We start from the raw sequence: 18,978 nt of genomic DNA, 5'->3' as shown, positions 1-18,978 counted from the left end.
TGAAATATGACACTGGATGGATGGTAAGATGGTAATATCATGAAATATTATTTGATGTTATGAATAGTTGGTATTTCCTTTACTAGACGATTCAAGGATTTGTAAGAATGAATGAAGCGGATAGATATAGTGTTATGGGTCACATTAGCTGACTTTTGACCCTTGACCCGAAGAGAAAGGAGGGGGAAAATTTTGAAAAGGTATGGGAAAGCCCGCAGATTTATGTGATTTTCTCTAAATTGTTGGCTGTTGATTATCCATATTCTGTGATATTTCCTAAAGAAATGAGGGTGACGTCTTAGGATGTCAGCGGTTATGGGTTTGGTCTTTGAGTTTTTCAGGAAATGCGAGTTTGAAATCATGGATGAAAGAGAAGGCTGAGAAGAAACCAAGATCAAGAGAGATTTCTCTATCAGTCACGTCACATTTTCAGTGTCACTGTAACGCTAGATATAGCATCAGTGTAGACTAAAGTGGTTTCAGCCAGGTAGGAGTATTTTTATTCAAGTTTTGGCTGCTCTTCCATTCAATTTAACCTCCTTGCTACAATACATAACATAGTCTATGAGGTAACGTTACTTGAGCAATATTCAGTAAACAGGGCTGGGCTACTAAGCAATATCCTGATCCAGCAAGACAGAAACGAACAGAAACACAAGCGGCCAGCTGAGTATTGCTAATAGTATTAGTACCCCATTGAACAGTCCTTATGAAGGGCCTGCATGCCCTTTTTCGTAAGGCTTAATCAGGCCATTTAAGTCTTCGTCACCCATAGGCAATCACCCCAAATCAACTTAATTTCTAATCAGTACAATAGCCGGAATGTGCAAAACATAATCATTAACGTTAAAGTACTGAAATCATTAAGATTTGAAACTCAACATGCAGGAAAAGGTGTTTCAGACGGTCTGGATTTAAAAATTTTCCAGGGAAGCATTTGTGCGGCTTTGGTGTTCCACATGCTAAATGATAATAATAGTAGTAGTAGTAGGCATCCTTCCATCTTTCCAGATGATGGTAGCACTCTCTCCTTCAAATTAGGGCGGTTGACAGCGTCGACTGTGGGACTGTAACCCAATCCTCGCATGACAGTCGCATCCGCAGTTTGGGCATATATATTCAGATGAATTGCCAGGTTGCAGTCTTTCTTTGCGTCTTTGTCTTTTTGACTCTAGTTGTTTCATTCGTCTCGCCTGACCCTTGGCAAGACCCTCCCTGACTGTGTTGCGCCATCTGGTGCGGTCTTCTGCAATCTGTTCCCAGCTGGTTGGGTCAATGTCAGTTAGTCTCATGTCACGCCTGCAGACATCCCTGTACATAGCGCAGTGCCGGTCGGCCTACTGGGCGTTTTCCTGCTGCTAGTTCCCCGAACAGGATGTCCTTTGGAATGCGCCCATCTTTCATACGGGATACGTGTCCCAGCCAGCGTAGACGTCGCTGGCAGAGAAGAAGATGGATACTCAAGGAGCAGGAACGTTCCAGAACAGTGGTGTTGGGCACTCTGTCCCTCCAGGTGATGCCAAGAATGCGCCTTAGGCATCGTAGATGGAAGCTTTCCAGGCGGTTTTCTTGTCTGGCATATGTGGTCCAGGTCTCACTACCGTACAGAAGCGTGCTGAGAACGCATGAACGGTACACTTCGAGTTTTGTGTGAAGTGTCAGGTGGTTGTTATTCCACACTCTCTTTCCAAGTTGAGTCATCACCCCCGCCGCCCTAGCTATCCGTCTGTCTATTTCCCTATCTAAGGACAGGTTGTTTGTGATTGTAGAGCCAAGATATGTAAAGTGCTCTGTTGCTACAAGCACTTCTGGGCCTATGGTGATGATGGGTGGCTGTGGGACATCCTGACCCATGACTTCCGTTTTCTTTATGCTGATGGTCAGCGCAAATTCCCTGCAGGCATGAGAGAACTGGTTGATCATCTGCTGTAGCTCATGCTCAGCATGTGCGACCAGTGCTGCATCGTCAGCAAACAACAGATCCCTGATCATGACTGAGCGAACCTTTGTCTTGGCTCTCAGTCGGGCCAGGTTGAACAACTTCCCATCACTGCGGGTGTGTAGATGGACACCTTGTGTGGAGTTACCAAACGCAAACTTCAGCAGGAGAGAGAAGAAAATCCCAAACAGGGTTGGGGCCAGGACACACCCTTGTTTCACACCAGACCGAATTGCAAAGGGTTCTGAGGTTTCCCCGTCAAAACTAACCACACCCTGCATGTTCTCATGGAAGGAGATGACGATGCTAAGCAGCTGTGGGGGGCAACCAATCTTGTGCAAGAGTTGAAACAGGCCTTTCCTGCTGACGAGGTCAAAAGCCTTTGTCAAGTCTATAAAGGCTATATATAACGGCCGCTGCTGTTCCCGACACTTCTCCTGAAGCTGGCGTACGGAGAAAATCATGTCTGTTGTAGACCTCTCGGCACGGAAACCGCACTGGGATTCTGGATAGACCCGGTCGGCCAGAACCTGAAGTCTGGTGAGGACTACTTTGGCAAAGGCTTTTCCCACGATGCTTAGCAGAGATATGCCTCTGTAGCTGTTGCAATCTGTGCGGTCTCCCTTATTCTTATACAGAGTGATGATCTTTGAGTTACGCATTGGCTGGGGTACCTTGCCCTCTTTCCAGCAGAGACATAGCAGCTCATGTAGTGGTTTTAGCAGGGCAGGTTTCCCACACTTGATGATCTCGGCTGGGATATTGTCCTCACCCGGTGCCTTCCCACTTGACATGGAGTCAATGGCTTTACTAAGCTCTTCAATGGTGGGTTCAGCATCCAGCTCTACAAGGACAGGTAAGTCTTCAATGTTGTTTAGTGCATCTTGAGAGACTTGGTTTTCTGTTGAGTAGATGTCCAAGTAATGTTCTACCCAACGTGCCATTTGTTTGTCTTTGTCAGCAATGATCTCTCCTGACTTTGCTTTGAGGGGTGCACTCTTTTTAATTGGTTTGCCCGTGGCTTGTTTGATGCCCTCGTACATCCTCCTGATGTCTCCAGTTGCTGAAGCAAGCTGGATGCGCTCTGACAACAGGAGCCAGTAGTTGTTTGCACAGCGGCGTGAGACCCGCTGGACTTCGTGTCGGGCGGCTTTCAGTGCCTGCAAGTTCTGACTACTAGGGTTTTGCTTGTAGCTAACCAGAGCTTCGCGTTTCTTGTCCATGATGGGTTCCAGCACTGAGATGTTTGCTTCAAACCAATCAGTGTTCTTATGCTCCTTCTTCCCATAGGTCTGGACAGCTGCACTATGGATGGTTTTACTCAGTGTGTCCCACCTGTGCTCTGCGTCCTGCAGTTGGGTGTTGCTCAATGTTTCTTCAAGGCGTTTTAGGAACTTCTGGTTTTTGTCTAGTAGCATGGTCTTGCTGACATCAATTCTTGGCTGGCCTTTCTTTTTTGTATGATACAGCTTCTTGGGTCTTAACTTTATCCTTGAGGCAACAAGAGAATGGTCGGTATCACAGTCTGCACTGTGGTACGCTCTTGTGTTGCACACACTGTTAAGAGAAGTTCGATGTGTGATAACTAGGTCCAACTGGTGCCAGTGTTGCGACCTGGGGTGTCGCCAGGACGCTTTATGGATAGCTTTGTTCTGAAAGAAGGTGTTTGTTACGCAGAGGTTGTGGTAGCAGCATAGCTCAAGGAGTCTTTGCCCATTCTCATTCATTTTACCAATCCCATGATGGCCCAGCGCGGTCTGCCAGGACTCATGGTCCGAGCCTACCCGAGCGTTAAAGTCTCCCAGAATGAAGATTTGCTCTGATGCTGGGATTTTCCTAATGGCACTATCAAGTTGCTCGTAGAATTGGTCTTTGACTTCAGAGGTAGCCTGCAACGTTGGCGCATAAACACATAGAAGGTGGACAGGACCCTCGTGCGTAGAGAGACGTAAGGTAATGATCCTTTCTGTGCCCCCTGTGGGTGGCTCTATCTTGTTCAGCAAGGTATTTCTGACGGCAAAGCCGACTCCATGTTCACTAGTGTCTTCCATTCCTTTCCCTTTCCAGAAGAAGGTGTAGGAGTCCTCCTTAAGGGAGCCACTCTCAGGAAGTCGTGTTTCTTGCAAGGCAGCTATATCTATGTTTAATCTGTAGAGCTCACGATCAATCGCTGCAGATAATAATAATAATAATATCGGGTGTATTTGCAGCCAGTGCCATAGGCAGGTACCCAATGTGTTGAGTAATGAGGCTGATTAACGTGGTGGAGGCACCTCCTCGAGCACGGGACCCCCGTTTTACGTCCCTTCCGGAAGACGATTTCGTGGAAAGCTTCTATAATAATAATTATCAAAGATTTGGTCAGCAATATTTCACACACACCCCCCCCGCACCGCCTGAGAAATGTGCTGCCGCCACCACTGAAAAAAATTAATCATCACCATTATGATAATATTAATACTTGGGGGGCAAACTAGATAGTTAAACCTTTTGTTTTTAAAGGATAGTTTGTAGTTGGTAAGAAGCCAAATGATTTAACATAATTTGTTATCAGCTATGAGAATTTAATGTAATTTGTAATCTGTGCGGAATAGTTTGCGTAATATTAAGAGAGGTGAGTAGAAACAGTCCCCCGGCTCCTGGGATCAAACCCGGGCTTGCTAGCTAACTAAGCCAGCGCCATAACCGCTATGCCAAAAAGGTCTGGAATGGTCAGTTGGTGGTGCTTGAACCCCACTGTTACAGGTATACTAAGGGGGACCTTTGTATTAACTCCTTGTTCTAGAAAACAATGTTACCTGCCCCAGAATTACTCTACTCTACTCAGTACTCTCCTCTCATCTACAGCCATATGCATAAGTGCCCGTATATGATCAGTTGGTATCTTAGAACAGCAAAGTCATAATGATGAATTGGTTATATCAAAGTTCGTAACCTAGAACAACTGACAACTGAAAAATGGCTTTGAATTTCTTGCTTTTGAAAGGGTTGATGAGCAAACATGGCCTTCAACTCAGCACGACACCACAAATGCAAAAACGTGTTTATTAAGATTTACAAAAAACGACAATGTGTTGTTAATGTATTTATTCTTAAATACCAAGCTAACGTGATATGCGTTGTTTCCAAAGTTGCTGCATTTTGCAATATCTATTGATCACATGGTTCGAAATTATGTGACCTTAAACCTGTAACACTAAAAAGTGTTGACTTTTTTTACTGCAATGATGCACAACGCTGATCAGTGAAATAGAAAGACTGGGTTTATTTGTGATAAAAAAAGTCGTAGATTATTTTAGTATCATTTTAGAGGCTTCATTTTACTTTGTCCAGCATATTTTCATTGTTCACAATCCCATCAATAGCAAACAAAAATACTTGTTGACATCAATCCTGTCAATAGTGGCAAAAATTTATCAATGACAGGATACTATGCAAGCTTCCACCAGCAGGTCCATCTATTTTTAAAGTGCCTTTGATTGCTTTTTTTTAATACCCATGGCCAGCACTGCCTGTGTAGTCAAGGCAGTTTTTAATTGCCTATGAAGTATGAGTGGACCAGTACAACTCTCAGGTTGCCCAGCATTGTGCCTTTCATTTGTATCTGCATTGTTCAGCCTGCATATCTGCCCTCATGGGTCATTACAGGTACATGCAGGGTTTGTTTTGTAAATGTACATTATGATTAGCATATCGTATCATTTTTCAGCGTGAAACCACATGTGCCATGTGCTGCCATTTGTCTAGGGTATTCAGATGTTTCTAGGCCTGTAGAAGATCATTTCTTTTGCAAGAGGAAAACTAGAGGTCTCAGAATGGTTCTTTTTGATACTACTCCCAATGCTACTCTGGAACCAAGGCTTTTCCCTCTGCCTCTACCTCTACTAGTACTGTTCCATTACTAGGCCAGACCAAATTTATTTGTTGCTTCATTTTTTTTTTTTTTCAAAAGGCCTGGGGTGAAGATATACAGCTTAAATAACACAAAACAACAGCCTGAGGAGTTTAATGGCACGTTTTATACAATCATTGGCATTGTTTTTAGACTGGAATTATATGTATGTGGCTCTGAATGGTAATATTTACAGGTTTGTGATAGCAACAGGTTTATGATAGCAAGATCTGTATTATATTTTGGGGTACTTAATTTTTTGAAAATGAAAAAAAATGGACAGGCAAATCTGAGAAGCAACAAATGAAATTGGCGTGGCCCTAGTAGAGTTCAATAAAGTTTGTGTGGTACCTTGAATTTCATATAGCTCTCAACCAATTCAGAGAGAAAATCTAGTATGACAGATTTAATCAAAAGTATTCAGTCTACTGTCCTGTCACTTTTCACCCTCAGCATAACATCAGTTATTGACTTCAGTTGTTAGAACTTGTCAAAAACCAATAAGTCGATGTCAAAAATCCTTTCTCCCATCCATATACTAGATGCAAGTGCCAGCCAGTCTGTCCCTCGCCAGCTGATGTTTGCAGCTACATGTACTAGTAACTATTTACTTATTTAGGTCAATCCATAATATGTATCTATCCCCATTAAATTCAGCCTCTATACCAATTCCAGGTCAGTATTTTAATATCAAAACACTAAACAGACTATGTGCCCCAATGATTTTAATGCACCAAAATTTTCCTGTTTTCGAAGTTTAACATATTGTCTTGTAATGTGAAAGTTGTGAACTTCCAAAATACACCAGGTAAATAGTAAGTGCATGGTAGAAATGATAAGAAAATAATGTATCTGTAATGGTTTAGGTGCATGATTATAAAACTAAAACCTAGGCCAGCTGCTCCTTGGTATGATCATAAGTGGGTATCATGTAGCACAGAATCAATGTTTTGTTCCTGTTAAGTAGGTAACCAGGCTTGCTAACCAGAGGAGCCTGCCACCTTACATATCTGTGAGATCACACAGTTAGAATCGCAATCATTACTTAGTGACAGAGTTTGATGTTTGGTTGCAGGGGTACTGTAATTCATTACCTCTTGTGCACTTTCTACTTTAGTCAGTGTTTTATTTGATGAAATATCCACAATGTACATTACACTACAAAATCAACCTACTGGTAATCTACCAATACTACAATGAAATAACAGCTGGAATATCTTTGAACTATGATTAGCTAGAATCAATCCCACATTACATGCATGTGAATATAGTGCCATATGTAGTATCAAATACATGTACTAGTATATAAATCTTCACTTTGGACTGTAGCTCCCATATCAGGACAGTTACTTTGACCTTCGGTGTCTTGTCCCCAAATTATCTGTAGAACCCATTATGCGATGTCCCTTGAAGTAAACCACTTGCCAATGATGGCACTTGCAATCACAGCTGTGCCCAATGATAGTACTGTAACTAGCTCACACATGATTTTACACATCTACATATGTAATGCAATAAACACATATTTCCTTTTCTTCCACTGTGCCTGCATATCATTATGTGGTGTTTAGATCAATCCATGGTTTCTATGATAACAACTGGTAAAAACAAAATAAAACAAAATTACAAAGTTCTATTAAATGCTTTTTGGATAACAGAGTCACCAGATATTACAGTCAACTAATGGTAGTTCCAATATAAGGTCCAATTTTTTTGTCTCTTTGATCTAAATTGATTAAGTAGATTAACTTAAGGTTTATAAAGTATAAATTGAACGGTCCAAAACCCCTTATTGTAGCTTTTGAGGAGTTATTACATAAGATATCTGAATTAGATGTGCTTTACCTATACCTTGCCTATACACAATATGTATTTCGCCTAGTTGATTACTAGCAACTACCTGTATTGTAGCATTGGCACTTGCGCACAAGTAAGGCATTATGAATGGATGTCAGTAACCTCAGAAATATGTCTTCACTGAGAAGAAAAGAATCGAAAAGGTTCTCTCTCTCTAACCTAGACACAATACATTAACATCCATTTAATATCCACCCTGCTACAGGGGATTAGATTTATGTTGGGTAAGGCCTGTGTTACATGAATAGTTGAGAAGGTTATTCGAATGTCAGTTGTTGCAATACTGAGGTGTTAACTGATTTATCTTGTGCAATGGACATTATGTGCATTACTCTGACTCATCTCAACTATTTGATCTGTCTCTGAAAGGTTTGGCATTCGAAGACAGGGACTAGGTACATTTTGTAAATAGAGATTTTGACGAAGGCATCACATTGTCAAAACGTAAGATACCTTATTTGTATTTGTAAGAATTCCCTATATGGCATGTCAACCTTTTATCCAGCTATTCCCAGAAAGATAGGCACTGATCTTGAAAGGCACAGCTGGCAGAGCATGATAGGAGCAGAATCATTGGAATAAAGTAGTCATCCTTTATTGAGATGAAGCATGATGATGCTTTATTCAAGTGGATAGTACTTTTAGTCGCAGTGCAATGTTACTAATATGAAAGTTCATTTAAGTTGGTAAATAGCATTCTGCATGGCTTTTAGTTCTCAGCTAGTCACCTCTGTATGATCTTTTGATAAGTGTATTTGAAGATTTTTAACACCTGAGTCAGAGGTTTCCCCATACTAAGGACCAATGGATTAACATCCCCTCTGTAGGATAAATGCGACATTTTACAAGAGTTAAGAGACCTCATACCTCCATGAAATAGTTTAATTATGCTAATGCTTTCCGAAAATGTTGCCTTTCTAGTTTTTATCTGTTTCCCCATAGGTATCTATGAGGTTGTGACAGCAAGACCAGCAGCATGCCCACAGTGATCTTGCTGGACCTTTCCCTGTCCATGACACGACCAGTTGTCTCCGGAGACAATGACTTCCAGCGTAAGCACCTGGCCATCCAGGGGGTCAGCACCCTGCTGGACTACCTGGCAGCACACAACAGGCTGGAGTTCACTGCCCTGGTGGCCTTCTCCTCCCTCTGGGAACTGGTGGTACCTTTCACCAGGGACTATAAGGAGCTGAAGGAGGGGCTGAACAGGATGGACGACTATGACAAGACTTGTATTGAGACAGGATTGGCAGGTGTCAGTCAGATAGTGATGGACGAGTGGGGAGTGGGCCTGCCATGTCAGGTGAGCACATGACCTCATATCATATAAGTCAGCACTGGTAAAGGTCTATTCTAAATAATGCACACTGTCCCTTGAGACATTAGATCTTATTAGGAATGGGGTCTGAGGTCAAAACATAATTCTAGATCTAATACTAATAGATGTCCTGGTGTCCTGGATTCTTGACGAATTAACAGGACAGGAGCTATAGGATAAATGTTTGAAACATAGAACCAAACAGAAAAGGAGCCATATACATTGCCTGGTATATAGGAAGAAGACGGTGTTACAGACAAAGACGGCATCAATGATTATCCATAATAGATTAATATCACAGGTCGAGGCCATGAATGACGTCATGTAATACTATAGTAATAGCTCAGATGTCTCAAACATGTGTATAGAGAATGGCTTCTGAGTCAGCAAGATGAGTCAAGGAAGCTTGCTAAAGCTATTTTGTCTGTTCTCCATCTACATGAAAATGTGCTATGATATCCTGATGGGTGCTATTGTCAGGATATACTATACCATGCACATTCCAGTCTCATTACATCTCAAGATACCAGGTGTACAAGGCACCTGCTTTCAGCATGGCTTTCAAAGCAAAAATCAGGACTAAGCAGTCAGTGTAGAAATACTTGTCTCCAGTTGTCTTTTTTCATTTCAAGAGACCTTCACCTATGCTGACAAATGGTATTGAATACACTTGATTGAAAAAGTCTGTCCCATTGTTCAGAATGCACGAAGGTTGTGCTCTAGGTAGCATTACTTATTCATTGATGATCATTTGTCTGCACACAAGGCCTTTTGTATGAGGCTGCCCCAGGGAATAAAACTTTTATTCCTCATCAATTTTCAAGATAGTATTTTTCTTTGACTTTTTAATGGAGTTATAAGAGTTTAGTATTTGTGTCTGCTCAGAAAAGTTAAACTTAAACTCAACTTTGTTGACTGTCCAAATTTAAAAAAAGACACTGTTTATTTATTGCAGCTGGAAACTTCCACCTCCTAATTTTCAGCCTAATTGAATCATAACTTTAGTAGCCCTCCAATCCCTCATTAGTAGATTTTTTTTTCAAATCAAATAGCCTGGTATTAGCATGTACAATCTTTCATCAAAATTACATTCATATTGACATAAACCTTAACACACACACACATACAATGTAGGAACAACCAGACAAATTGCACTAAATAGATAACCTTTTTGACAATGGTAGTAATTATTGAACAGCTAATACACAGACTCATCTAAAGGTTTACCATACTTTTCCTTTCCATCCTGCTCAGCAAGCTGAGAAAACGGCTTAAGAACAAGGGCGCAGAAAGTTTTCACTTAACTCAGCAAACATTTCCTTCCCTACAATTAATGGGAAATTTTTTATTTATTTTTCACTTACACTAGTACAGTCAAACTCTATTTATAAATTTGTGCACCACGAATTAGCAAATTTGCATTGTTTGTGTAGAGAACGGGTTTACCCAGTGATCTAGACATTACTGAGGGTTCATTACTGAGGGTTATAAATTTCAAGATTTTCATGGGGAGGGTTCCCCCAGACCGCATACAATGCTCACGCCTGCATTGCTTACCTCATTGCTTAAGGTTCTTATTCTCCTATACATCCCCACAGGTTGTACTAGTGACCGATGGGAGCCCAGGGGTAGGAAAGGGTTCCTTGAAAGAGTCCCTGGAGAGATTTTACAGCTCACAACACCATCATGATGACCTGTCAACAGATGGGGATGAGTTCCCTCTCCCCTTTCCTTTCCCATCAAAACTTCACCTGGTGTGCTTGGCCAACCCCCCTGAGGTGCAGGGGGTGCTGGGGCAGCTCCAGAGACTGGTGGACATGAATGGCGGTGCAGGGGGTGTGTACCTACCAGAGGGAGAACTCAGCATGGCAACCTGTCAGTCTCTTTTCAGGTAAGCATCAGATAGTTTTGTAAGAAGATATCATTCTGTTTCACACTGCTAGTTGGAAAAACATTGAGGTCAGTATTACTGTGACACCGGAGTTATGTAGCCTGACTAGAATAAATCTCCTTAGTGGACCTCCCAACTAAATAGCCAACCTCCCAACCAAACATTTGATTGTTCACAAAAGCATCAGAGGATAGATACTGTATGCATGCTGAAGTTGTGGTGAGAATTATAACTTTTTGTGTAACTAATGCTGTAAGAAGATTTTCATATGGTATTTAGCCTAGTTTGTAGGAAAATCAGTGCATAAAATTGCACCTTTGTAGTGCCTGGAGAAGACATACCCAGGTAATGCTGTCATTGTCTTCTTATAATCCATAGACCAGCTATTTCATACCACCTTGTGTTGGAAAAATGCTTTGTCCTTCCTATAAAGTATAATACATGGGACTGGATCTCTTTGGTTTTGTGTTAGTGTTGATGAAAGCCTGGCTGCTCATAAAGTGGGACAAAGGAGAGCCGATAATTACAATGTACAATGGGAGATCTCAGAGACTCTTACCACAGTTGATGTTCAGTTTGAGGGAAAGAGGACAGGAATGTCTGGAGAATCAAATCTGTGGTGAAATCTGGCTTAGTTCTGCAAGATAAGGAAGGAGACAGAAAAAGGGTGTGTTGACAAGGCACCTTGTTATAAGTCATTCATCTGGTCTAGACAGGAGAGGATTTTGCCAAGTAGGTCATAGTCCCATAAGTGCGTCATTCCATTCTTAGGGAATTATCATGATAATAAGAATGGATGCACAAAATTTGTATGAATAACAAATATCTTTTAAAAAGATTCTTATAATCAAGAATTTTGTGCATTGTCTATTCAAGTACTTATTAACATATGATAGTTCCCTAAGACTGAGTGATACACAAAATTTTCATAGATAAAAAAATATCTTTTTAGAATCAAGAGTTTTGTGCTTCATCCATTCAAATACTTCCTAATGTTATGATAATTCCTTACAAATAGATGACGCACATAATTTTTATTAAAACAAATCTTATACTTTTTAGGAAGATTTTTCCAATCAAGTATATTGTGTGTCGTCAATTGTAATACTTATTACTGTTGTGATAATTCCTTAAGAATGGATGACTGCAAAATTTTATAAATAGCAATTGCTAAGTATCTGTTAAGAAGATTTTTATAAAAAAAGAATTTTGCATGCCATCCATTCTTATACTCTTATGATTCCATAAGAATGGATGACACAGATAATTTTTGTATAGTGATTATGTCTTTGATAGATCTAGAATTTTCTACAGTCTAAACCAGGGGTAGTTAGTAATGACGTATGTGCATAATTGTCATGGAGTGTGCATATGTTCGATGGAAAACAAAAGAAGCACTGGTATAAATTCTTAAGGAATTATTACAACAATAATAAGTATTACATTGACGACACACAATATACTTGATTGGAAAAATCTTCCTATAAAGTATAAGATGATATTTTGATAAAAATTTTGTGCGTATTCCTGGGTTAATTTGTGGGTATACTGAATGGGATGTGTGATTTTCAATCAGTAGAAGTTGAAGCGGGCAAGATTATGTAGTTATGAAATTCTACATTCCCGTTAACATGCTAACACAGAAATGATAGTGATTGCAGAATATTTATTAACATATTACTATATTTAGATGTAGTTTGGTTAGGCTTAAGATATTCTTTTCATAATCATAAATGTCATTCAATACTTACTCTCACTGTCAATCTTCTTTCTTTTTGCCATACCTTTTAAGTTTTATTGACTTTACTGAGTCATTCTTCATAGACCATCCTGTCTAATATTTTTAGTGCAGATTGCCAGATTCCTCTTGCCTGGTCCATTTTGCGTTGTATAGATTCTGATATATTTGTGCCTGCAGTGGCTCTGACCTGGTACAGGGAAACCTGCCTTGCTGGGAAACATGAAAATCTCTCCAACCTTTACCTCAGTCTGAAAAATCAGTAAGCTATTCCAGCCAACTCTGTTATGATACTGCAGATCTGTTACATTTCTGAACCCTCCTGATTTGTCAAGCTTATGCATGAGTCATGGCTTGAATTTACAGCATGCCGATGCCACGCTACTCTCCCCACAGTTCCAGGCCAGCTGATAATCCTTCCTTATATTTGACCCTTTCAGACTAATGGAAGGTGATGTCTTACTAGGCCTGAGAGCAGGGCAAAGCCTGGGATCTGTGTAATCTGGCTTTACCTGACATTATCATGTACCCTAGAGTCAGTAGGGAAAGTGTGGCTGTTATATTGGGTTGGGAAGTATGTAAGGGGGCTGAAGAGTCAGGATAGGTTGTAGGAAACATGGAAAAATGTTTTGGAAAAATGTACACAAGGAAGAACAAAACACACCTTCATGATAGAGAGTGTACCTATGAATGCATCTGTACTTTGTATTTGAGTTTTTAGATTTTAATACATGTATCTATATATGATTATGTACCTGTCCATTTTATGCCAATTGGTAAACTGTGAAGTTGTGATCAATCCAGATATTTGACTGTTTCCCCTGCCTACAGCAAACTAGCTGAGACCCAGTTCCCATCCGTGTCGTGGACGTTGAAGTGTGGCCATATGAGCTCCGAGGTCCAGGCTGTGCCTGTCGTGGAAACGTTCAAGAAAACATATGACTTTGGCCCCCTGGTCCGAGAACCATCTCTGCAGATGGAGATTCTTGGATTCTTGGACTCTAAGGATATAGCCAGTCCAGCAGTCATATCTAGACACCTTGTTCTGCCAAAGCCTACGAAAACAGGTAATGTTACGTGACAGTTGTACTGTTTCATACTGTGTTGTGTGTCATCATGTGAGGATTACCAGTGTTGATATTTGAGAATTGTATCCCCGCAGAAGGTGAAACTCCATGCATATGATATTTAGTAAGCCACAGAATATCATTTTTATGGAGACTACTTAATACACTGACCCAGTCTGCTAGTTGCTTTGTTGTCCAGTTGCTATGTATCATTTCAAAGCAATATAGTTGTTCCATCAGACTTGCAATTTGCACCAATATCTGGCACAGATATATACAAATTGAGATGATGACTGCCTTATTGCCGTCATGGTACCGCCGTCATCAGATTATTAAGACCACCTTCTGTGCCTTGGGCTGTGAAGTTGCCACAATTATCCATCAGTCAAGCATGACAGATCTTAGACATATGAAAGGGGAGAAAATTAACAGATTGGGCTGGTTAATTTGCTTATGTAAGTCGTGACCTCTATCATTTAAGTTGCAGTGTGGACAGGAGACAGCTACGTGGTAATCATAGAATTATTGTACATGTCTTAAATGCAGTTTGATGGTAGTGGTCAGGACTTAGCAATAAATCAGTAAATGCAAGGAGGTTGAAAGAACCTCCTTGGTAAATGCTACTGTTGTCCCAGTGCTACGTTGGGCTTCTTGCCTTACCTACACCCTTTGTACGTTGTAGTCCATTCCAAGTCACTACAAGTATAGGGGTTGTAACTACATCATATCAGTGAAATATTTTGAACCCTATTTCAACATTCTTAGTATTTCCCTGGTTTTGTTATACTTTGGAAAAAATTATGATGTGGATTAGGATGGATGCTTTGTGAAGTTTATGAAAAATGGTAACAGCATTTTAATAGAAAATCTTAAATTTTAATAGTCCATTCCAAGACACCATGAGGGTTTTTAGGCGATATTTATAATTAGTCTGAATTATTTTGAATAAAAGAATATCTGAGCCACAATAATTAAATTATTTTCAAAAAATTGACTAAGAAAATACTCATTTATTTGGATTTCTTTGAATATTTTAGAAACATTTTGAAAGTAACTGTACAAAAATATCTTTATTTCGAATAATTGTGAAACCTCTCTGTGATTATTTCACATTTACAAATATTTACAAAAAATGGTAAACCTGGCCAAATGGTAAAATTAGTTTATTGCCCCCATAAAAGTAAGCCCTATTGTTGCATCTGTATATTTTTAGATTTCACTGCTGGGCACTGGTGGATCCTTTGTGGTGGGCCATTGTTGCATGGCACCCAACCATACTTTGCAAGGATGTGTGAATTGCTATCTTCCCAGCCCACCGAACCATTTACAAAAAATGGTAGAAAATGGTAAATAATGGTAGAATGCTGTTATCATTATTTAGAAACCATTAGAAGTATCCAATTCCACATCATGAATATTTCCAAAGTTTTACAGGACCAGGGAAATATTTATAAAGTTGAAACGGTGTTAAAAATATTTCTGAAGTATCAAATGTCCTAGACATATAATTACAAAACTTTAAAATCAATTCTAAACAATGGCAACAAACATCTGCATGGTGTCTTGGAATGGACTCTATTACATGTGTTTTTTTTCTTCATTTTCTACCATTTTTTGTAACATTTTGTAAATGGTATACTATAGTAGTAGTAGTTTGCTGAGAAGAAAGCAATCCACACATCCTTGCAAAGTATGCTTGGGTGTCATGTATCAATGGCCCACCACAAAGGACTCACCAGTGCCCAGCAGTGATTAAAATATACGACAATAGGGGCTTACTTTTATGGGGCAATTAACTAGTTTGACCATTTCAAAGGTTACAAGTATTTTAAAAACCCTAGTGGTGACTTGCATTGGACTCTAAATGTAGCTTTTTTATTTGTGTTTACACTTGATTTTACATGTAGCTGTTTTGCTTTGTACTGTTGGTTGAATAGCATTTGGGCATGATTTTATCTTTTCAACCTCCAGCAAAATTTGATATTGTTTGAACCATTCATTTCAACTGGATGTTGGTGACCTTGTGGCCAGAATGAAGGTGAAATTCAAGCTCTGTTTAGGCATATCTAGATCTTTGCCTTTGAAATATTCATATCACTTACAGTCTCACACTTTGCTTGTTCCTACAGAGAAGGAAGCGTCAGAAGGAGAGAGCGGGGCTTCAGGAGAAGGAGATGGGGATACTGCTGAGCATGATGGGAAGGCTCCTTCCTTCTGTGTTCTTCTTCATGGCAGTTTGAAAGTGGAGAGTATGGTTGCCCTTGTCCAACTCGGGTAAGCTAACAGTTTTGAAAATCAAATTTTTGTATAGCTAGCTACATATGACAATCACTGCTGTGCTTGATTGCATGATGACATGCACAATCAGGGTAATCTATATATATGGCCTTCCTTTGGTCAATATTGACCATGGTAAAATCCTAATTGATGTCAGCCTTACAGCGTTGGCTGCAGTGTGACTTAACAGTCCTATTTGAGTCCCACATAGGGCACATCTGTAAGCTGACTCAGGTCTGTTGCAGAGTTCTGGGTAATTAACACAGTGTTAAAAGGGCTCTTGTTAACAGAAGTAAGGTTGCAAGCAAAATTGTCACATTAAGATGAATACAGTAATCTCGGTATGTAACAAGCATACCATTGTGTAAACAATGTCTATGTCATAATTTGTATCTGTTGTCTGGAAAAGTCAAAAGGATCCTTGTTGATTTAAAAATATTGCAAGAGATATGACCCTCTTCCAAATGTTGCGATTTTACTTATCAACGATCCATTTTTGTCCTCCCCCATGTCAGGGAGAGCTGGTACGGGTTCCTGTACTCCTGGGCAGACAGTAAGAAGAAATCCAACCTGATGCTGTCTGTTCTGGAGCCGGGGGAAGATGCTGTGTCATGGCTGGGGAAAATCAGTCAGCTTGGCCCTGTGGCCTCCAGCCCCCACAATCCGTATGGAGAAGATGACACCACAAGTCCGTATCCCGTTCGCCATGCAGACAAGAGGAGCTACGCACAGAACACCACAGTCTGGATCAAACCCAGCGGGCTACAGGTATCAGCAGGCTGAAGTTATACATGTACTAAATGTATTTCAGATCAATAGTGATATGTAGATCTATTATTTCCAATTCTGCTGCTGGATGAATTTGATGCAGTAAGAGGAAAACATGACAACTCGATTTTACCTCGTAGATATGACATAAAGACTGATGCAGCAACGTCAAATACCATGATTTGCTGTAATACTTTCCTCACTGTCATTTCAGACTGATGTACAGAAAATATTGAGGAACGCAAGGAAACTTCCTGACAAGCAGCAGACGTTCTATAAGGTATCGGCAGGTTTTAAGTGTATGATATGTACACCAAATATATAGACATTGAGTATCACAGAGGCAGTTGGTTGTTACTTTGCATTGAATGGCTGAGTGGCTGGAGATCAAATGGTAGAACTCTTGATTCCAGTTTGATCCACCTTACCAGATGTTTACCATTCTGCATGCTATACATATAGGACTAAACTTCATCACTTTTTTATATTTTCATAAGAAATCCAAGCATCGGGTGTTTTCTTTAATTTGTAGATACCGGTATTTAAATTATATGTGGTTCTTTCTGTCACAGATTCAGCACATGTATCATTTGACAGATCTATTTGCTATATGTTTAGTGCATGTTGTAAGATTTTTTTAGCAAGTGTCCCAGAGGGTCAGTGACCTTTGATGTTTATAATAAAGCCCATAATACCCATTATTATGATCACCTAAATCCCACAAGTACCCAGCAGTATCAAAAGCTGTTCATGATGTCTCCCCATAATATCTTTCCTCTACATAGGAACTAAACAGATTGAGAAAAGCTGCCTTGTCGTTTGGGTTTCTGGACCTGTTGGAAGGTATGTCGGCCATGTTGGAGAGGGAGTGCACCCTGCTGCCTGGAACAGCCCACCCAGATGCAGCCCTGCAGCTGACACATGCTGCCAAGGAGCTGAGACTGGCCATTAACAAGGATTATGATGACAACATTGCACCACTGCAGACACATTTCAGTAAATCTGACAACGACTGATAGGTCTCAGTCTTCTTATAGTCTCAGTTTTATGTCTTGTATTTACACTTTTCATTTACACTTCATGTGAAAGAAAGTAATAGGGTGTCTAAATTCGCCCTTGATATTTGATAAATTTGTATGCACATTTTGTGTTACTTTTAGAAAACAATTTCAGTATTATATTCAGGTTAACTCCATTCAAACCTAGCTTAGGCCTGTGTGTTAGTTTGGTGAGGGCAGATTTACATGCTTGTGTTTCTTACACCACTGAGATAAATACTGTGGGCACCTAGCCTTGCCTTACCTATAGGCTGTATTACTACGCCTCCTACCAAAACATGGTAGTACTGCATAGCATGGAACACTGGAGTCATCCTTCCCATCAGCTTTCATCAGACCAATGTTTCATTAGAGGGTAATCCAGCTACTCTCGAAGCAACCCATATTGTTTGGTAGACTTGTATGACCAGTTGGCTGTGTCACATATATGAACATATGTGTATGAGCAAGGTGTCAGATAAATCCTGCAAAATTGTTTTACTGAATCAGATGTATTTCTGAGGGGAAATCACTTTAAAGTCAACTGGTTTCCTAATTGACTATCATAAACTATGGCTGAATGAATCCGAAAGTTCATTATTTTTCTTCCTAAGTAGTCAATTCAAGAACTTTTTCCAAATTTGTTTCCCTGTACTTTGCTTTGTCAAATTGATGTGCAGACTTCTGTCTCTTGACATTGCACTGGCTACAGTTTTAGCATTCCATTTTGTGTCATGCAAGGTATACTACACCAAAATCAGTTCTCATGAGCAATCACCTTTATTCAAGCTCATGAAAATAGTATCCTAAATCCTTATTCTCAGTAAAGTTTGCAAAATAGAGAGATCAAGTTAAAAAAAATAGATCAACTACACAGTCACACCTACCTTACTGTTTAGGAAAATCTGTCTACTGATGGTAGCCAATAAACGATCGCTTCTTTTTTCTTAACAGTACACTTTGTCTTTTTTCTTAAAAATTATTCACAATTTTTGGCTAAATCATTGTGTTGTAAGGTGTAAGTGGACATATGTAGGAACATGTAGAAACTGGTCCAGTAAATCCAGTTTCCGTCTGGAAAGTGACACATGGGGGTCAAGGGAGTCTGACCCGTGGGCCTTGGGAACCCATCAACTGTGCTGTATAGCTGTGAGGGGTGGAAGGAAGCAAACCAGGCCGGGGTTTTGTAATGCT

At 40.1% G+C, this 18,978-nt stretch overlaps 1 protein-coding gene across 2 annotated transcripts; it reads left to right on the top strand.

The window, feature by feature from the left end:
- The first annotated feature begins 118 nt into the window (after window positions 1–118).
- On the top strand, window positions 119–18,919 carry LOC118409799 (integrator complex subunit 14-like). Of its 2 annotated transcripts, none has more exons than XM_035811118.1 (8): window positions 119–200; window positions 8,631–8,991; window positions 10,605–10,897; window positions 13,467–13,702; window positions 15,832–15,976; window positions 16,495–16,747; window positions 16,962–17,027; window positions 17,533–18,919. In XM_035811118.1, the coding sequence occupies exons 2-8, from the start codon at window positions 8,665–8,667 to the stop codon at window positions 17,761–17,763; spliced, it is 1,551 nt and encodes a 516-aa protein (XP_035667011.1). In that variant the 5' UTR covers window positions 119–200; window positions 8,631–8,664; the 3' UTR covers window positions 17,764–18,919. The 2 variants fall into 2 exon arrangements, with proteins under 2 accessions (XP_035667011.1, XP_035667012.1); XM_035811119.1 differs by lacking the exon at window positions 119–200 and adding an exon at window positions 351–487.
- The last annotated feature ends 59 nt before the right edge of the window (window positions 18,920–18,978 follow it).

This window comes from Branchiostoma floridae, chromosome 2, assembly GCF_000003815.2.
Source record: "Branchiostoma floridae strain S238N-H82 chromosome 2, Bfl_VNyyK, whole genome shotgun sequence".
NCBI lineage: Eukaryota > Metazoa > Chordata > Leptocardii > Amphioxiformes > Branchiostomatidae > Branchiostoma > Branchiostoma floridae.
This window is presented reverse-complemented; position numbering and strand designations above follow the sequence as displayed.

Excerpts from the sequence above, each read along its gene's own strand:
- LOC118409799 (XM_035811118.1), top strand. The coding sequence starts at position 8,665 with ATGCCCACAGTGATCTTGCTGGACCTTTCCCTGTCCATGACACGACCA. Across the intron at positions 8,992-10,604 it reads GAGTGGGCCTGCCATGTCAG|GTTGTACTAGTGACCGATGG; the intron begins GTGAGCACATGA and ends ACATCCCCACAG. Across the intron at positions 17,028-17,532 it reads AGCAGCAGACGTTCTATAAG|GAACTAAACAGATTGAGAAA; the intron begins GTATCGGCAGGT and ends TCCTCTACATAG.